Below are 4,292 nucleotides of genomic sequence, written 5' to 3'. Positions count from 1 at the left end.
TGCTTTCTTGTGTCTGTTTGCCTTCTCACACTTCAAACCTTGCCAGAAACAAGTCTTCATTTCGGGAAAAGATTCTGTAGACACAAGAAAAATAAGCAGTTGGGTTAAGGAGTATGATGACTCATGACATGCTGAGGAGTTTGGACTTGCTAGGTTTTTTTTTTTTTAGGTCGTGATATCTTTTTGATTGTTATAACTTTGGACTAATGTATTACTGTGTGCTGATTTTAAATGTTGTATCTGACAGAAGTCAAAACCCAGAAAATCATGAGATAATAAACATTAACTCACGGTGGCTTAATATATGGGATATAATTCAGAGATTTAATCTTGAGTGGTTTTACTAACTATATCCTTCACTTGAAGATTTTCTTCCTGCCTACTAATCAGGAAGCTTTGCCTATACTAATGAGGAATGAGACTGGGCATGACACTATTTGGCCTCCATACACATTGAACAGGATGATTGGTCAACAGGGTTATTGTCAATTAAAGTTCCCAGTCAGAAGTCATACATATATTAAGGATTCTGCAAAGAAACAGCTCTGTGATGTAGAGGGCTATGCTCCTGAAGGATGCTACCCACTGCAGGATCCCTACGTGGTGCCCAATTCTCCAGGACTTTCCAAAGTTCCAAGAACCTTTGATCCAATGGGATCACTCCTTCCATGTTGCTGGCTTCAGATACTTACCTTTCAGTTTCCATCTCACAGTCTAAGTTAGCCAAAGATGGTAAATGCTGACCTTCCTTCCAATTGCCAGGAAATTGTCTCATGATCTGATGACTACTCAGCATAACAGACATCTTACGTTCATCTCTCATTAGGCATGACCCTGTCTGCTAGACTCCCTACGCCCTATAAAAGGCAGATTGGAGCCTCCTTCACACTAACAGAGTTAGACCAAGTGAGAGAACTCCAGCCTTCACTCCAAAGCCTTTGCCTTCAACATGAAGATCTCTGCAGTGCTTCTGTGCCTGATGCTCATAGCTGTCACTGTCAGCCCAATGAAGCTGGCTGGGTCAGGTAAGGCATCTTCTTTCCTAAACTTAATGGTTTAGCAAGCACTAATGTCTGAGCACAGGCATCCCAGGGCTGCTGCATGATCTGCAGTTTTAAGATGGAGAGACTAAGACTATGGAAGAAGTTAGCAAAAGCCAGTTGTGGCAAAGCTAGGCAGAGAACCAGAAGAAAGTGTTAAGATCACTGAGGCCAGGCCCTGCGATGTCTCATGACACCAACTCTGGGACAAGATGCTACATGCAGCCACTGTAGATACTTCCCTCTCCTTGTTTGAGGAGATGGCCCAGAAGTGTCTCTGTGGTGAGGACATCACAGGCAATAGGAGAGTGATAGGGATGATGTCTTGAAGAAGTGCTTTGGGGTCTTGGTCCAGTGTGGCTTCCAGAACTGTGGCCATATGTGGATACTTGCACATGGAGAGACTTCTTAGATTGAAAATAGGTTAATTCTAAGCCCACAGCAACAAGGTGATGGACAGTGAGTTCTTGGAACTTACTTTCCTGCGTCAGAAATATGGGATCAGTTAATGAGATTTCATTATAAACTGTCATCAGTAAGGAATCCTGTAGTTCAACAGAGGACACTGACTCCTAGAACATATTCTGTCACTAGAATCTAGATAGAGAACTTGGGAACAGTGACTCCTAGGTGCAGGCCAACCCTTATCTTCCCTTATGAAAGCACCCTGAGATGTCCCCTAACCCTCTTTCTTTACAAAATTGCTTTCAGATACGACATCCCTTCCAGTCACGTGCTGTTATAGTGTAACAAATCGTAAGATTCCCCTTCGGATGCTGCAGAGCTACAAGAGAATCAGTAATATCCATTGTCCCCAGGAAGCTGTGATGTAAGTGATCCCTGCCTAGAACACCCAGTCAAAAAGTCAAGGGAGGGTGGTCAGGACACATAGGCAAGTGAGTCAAATAAATATAGCCTCTTATCTGAACGGCTCCTTACCCACATAGGGAAACTGACTGGAGGAGAAGAAATCTGTAATTTTCCAGGAGCTCAGAAGGATTTTCCCCAGTTCCTTAACACAATAGATGAGAAAGTTTCAAGAAGGATAGCAAGATTAGGACTTCCTCCTCAGGGTTCTTCTTCCACCCTTCCTCATCCTCCTCTCCTGCCAAGCAGCTCCTTCATCTCTGGAGCTAGACTGAATGAGGTTTGTCTACCTGTGGGCCATGCCCTGAGCACCACTGAGCATGTTATCTCTCCACAGCTTCCAGACCAAACGGGGTTTTTCTGTCTGTGCAGACCCCACAGAGAAGTGGGTCAATACATACATGAAGATCCTTGACCAGAAGTCTCAAATTCTGCAGCCTTGAACCTTCACACCTGGGTTGAGAGACAGCCAAAGCCGGAATCTTCTCCTAATCTTCGCCCCTAATCTTCTCTGGGCAGAGAGATGTTACAAGTAGATGGTGCCTGGGCTGGGTGTTTCCTTGTCTCTTATATGAGCAACTGAAATAAAAGCTCACATTGATTTGCAAATGTAACATGGACATTTTTATTCAAAATGAAGTGATGGAAAGTTATGACCACTATCAGAGAGCAGCAGGCTGTGTGAGTGAAGATTTTCAATGGTTCCAGTGTATTGTCTGGGTTTCATTTTATGGAGTTAAAGGGAAGGAAGAGCCTTGTTACTAGAGATGTAGTAGGTGATTCTCTAATGGTTGAGATGCTTCAATTACATAAACTGTTGTTCATTGCTCATATCTATTCCCATAATGCATTGGCTTTTTATCATAGGCATGCCCAGTTGTGCACAGGCATAAATAGTAAATAAGGGATTCTTTCTGAAAGTTCACTTGAGGTTACATTTCACCTCATTGTACATGTACCAGAAACTGGTCTCAATCAGCCCCAGACTCTGTTCCAGATTGTACTTGACTAGAAACAAAGCTTACCAAGGGGTTATTAAGCAGAGCGATTTATTTTATAGTTTAAACCCTTTTGCAGTTGAGAGTGATAGATTACTAACAGGTTACTTGCTATATTCTTCAGAGATGGGTGTGTATATAGCCCAAACCAAGTAGAGTCCTGAGTTGCTAAGATATTCCCTATGCTTGCCTGCCTCACCTTCCCCCTGAAAGGCTTTGTTTTCTTAATTTATAGAGAGCTATGTCCTCTATGTCTGACACATTTACATGTGACACACAATAGGAACATTATCAGTATTAATATTAGTCACGATTCTCTAGAGGACCAGAGCCAACAGAATGAAAATCTGTGTGCATGTGCTTGTGCGTGTGTGTGTGTGTGTATTTCCTCAGAAATGTTCTATTTTTCCATGACCTACTTTCCTTAACTGCCTGGTCTCACTTCTGTAGCCATGTTTACATGATTGTCTTTCATTATGTGGATAGAGTAGTCTTTCGGTGGCTGTCTTCCACCAGGGAGTTCAAGAAATCATTAGTTGTTTATCCATATGCCTTGGCAGTTCCAATCTGGTGCAAAAGCCTGGAAGATTCCTGAATGGAAGATTCCTGAAGAACCACTGGTGTTCTTCCCATGGTGAAAGCCCAAAGAAGCTCGTTCTAATATCAGTAAAGTAAACAGCAGCAACAATGTAGATGAACTTGCCAATGAGAGTGAAAGCCAAGTAAGAAAAAAAGGTTTCCTTCTTCCATATCCCTTTATGGGATTACATTGTATCAAGGTGACAATCAAAACTAACATCACAGTATCTAAAGTTAAAATAATCAAGAACATATCATAACCTAAAGAAGAAGGGTGATCAACATCTTAATCAACCAGCACACCTATGTATGTGTCATAGTATTAGTTTTGTTCTCCCAAACTTTGACACATGTTAAAAAGCCCCATTCAGGCCTTGAAACCCAGAAAGTATGCTGAAACTCCTTACAAAACAGGAACAAAGACCTCGGTCACCTGCTCAAGCAGGAATAAAAGCTAAGTCCAAGGGTTCCCAGAAAATCTCCAAGTAAAAGTCTCTGAATGTACTAACCTTGCTTTTTATTTTTTTAATTTAATTTTATCTATTTCTTTATTTTTTTGCTTCTGTAGTTCTGCTTCTTACTAACTGATATGTGCCAACCATGATGTGGGTTCTAAGTATAAAAGACAAAGACCTGTGAGGTCCACAGCTTCACAATTTGGGCAAGTTCCCTGTGCAGTCGCCGACCAGCAAGAAAGACTTCTTTCTCCATTTTATGATTGTCAGTGTGATTGTCTCTGGTGGGCTTACCTCACAGCAGTTTTATCTCATATTGACACAAGCTAAAGTCATTTGCAAAGAGGGAACCT

General features: G+C 41.8%; 1 protein-coding gene across 1 annotated transcript; it reads left to right on the top strand.

The window, feature by feature from the left end:
* The first annotated feature begins 921 nt into the window (after positions 1-921).
* Positions 922-2,521, top strand: LOC114613937 (C-C motif chemokine 8-like). Its single transcript, XM_028759388.1, has 3 exons — positions 922-1,025; positions 1,752-1,869; positions 2,245-2,521. Exons 1-3 carry the CDS (start codon positions 950-952, stop codon positions 2,348-2,350), a joined length of 300 nt encoding a protein of 99 aa, XP_028615221.1. The 5' UTR covers positions 922-949; the 3' UTR covers positions 2,351-2,521.
* The last annotated feature ends 1,771 nt before the right edge of the window (positions 2,522-4,292 follow it).

Source organism: Grammomys surdaster, unplaced genomic scaffold, assembly GCF_004785775.1.
Source record: "Grammomys surdaster isolate TR1022 unplaced genomic scaffold, NIH_TR_1.0 126278, whole genome shotgun sequence".
Lineage (NCBI taxonomy): Eukaryota > Metazoa > Chordata > Mammalia > Rodentia > Muridae > Grammomys > Grammomys surdaster.
The sequence above is the reverse complement of the archived record's forward strand: the minus strand, read 5'-3'. Positions and strand labels throughout refer to the sequence as shown.

Coding starts and splice junctions, on each gene's coding strand:
- LOC114613937 (XM_028759388.1), top strand. CDS start 950: ATGAAGATCTCTGCAGTGCTTCTGTGCCTGATGCTCATAGCTGTCACT. Junction 1,026..1,751: donor AATGAAGCTGGCTGGGTCAG/GTAAGGCATCTT, acceptor AATTGCTTTCAG/ATACGACATCCCTTCCAGTC. Junction 1,870..2,244: donor TGTCCCCAGGAAGCTGTGAT/GTAAGTGATCCC, acceptor ATCTCTCCACAG/CTTCCAGACCAAACGGGGTT.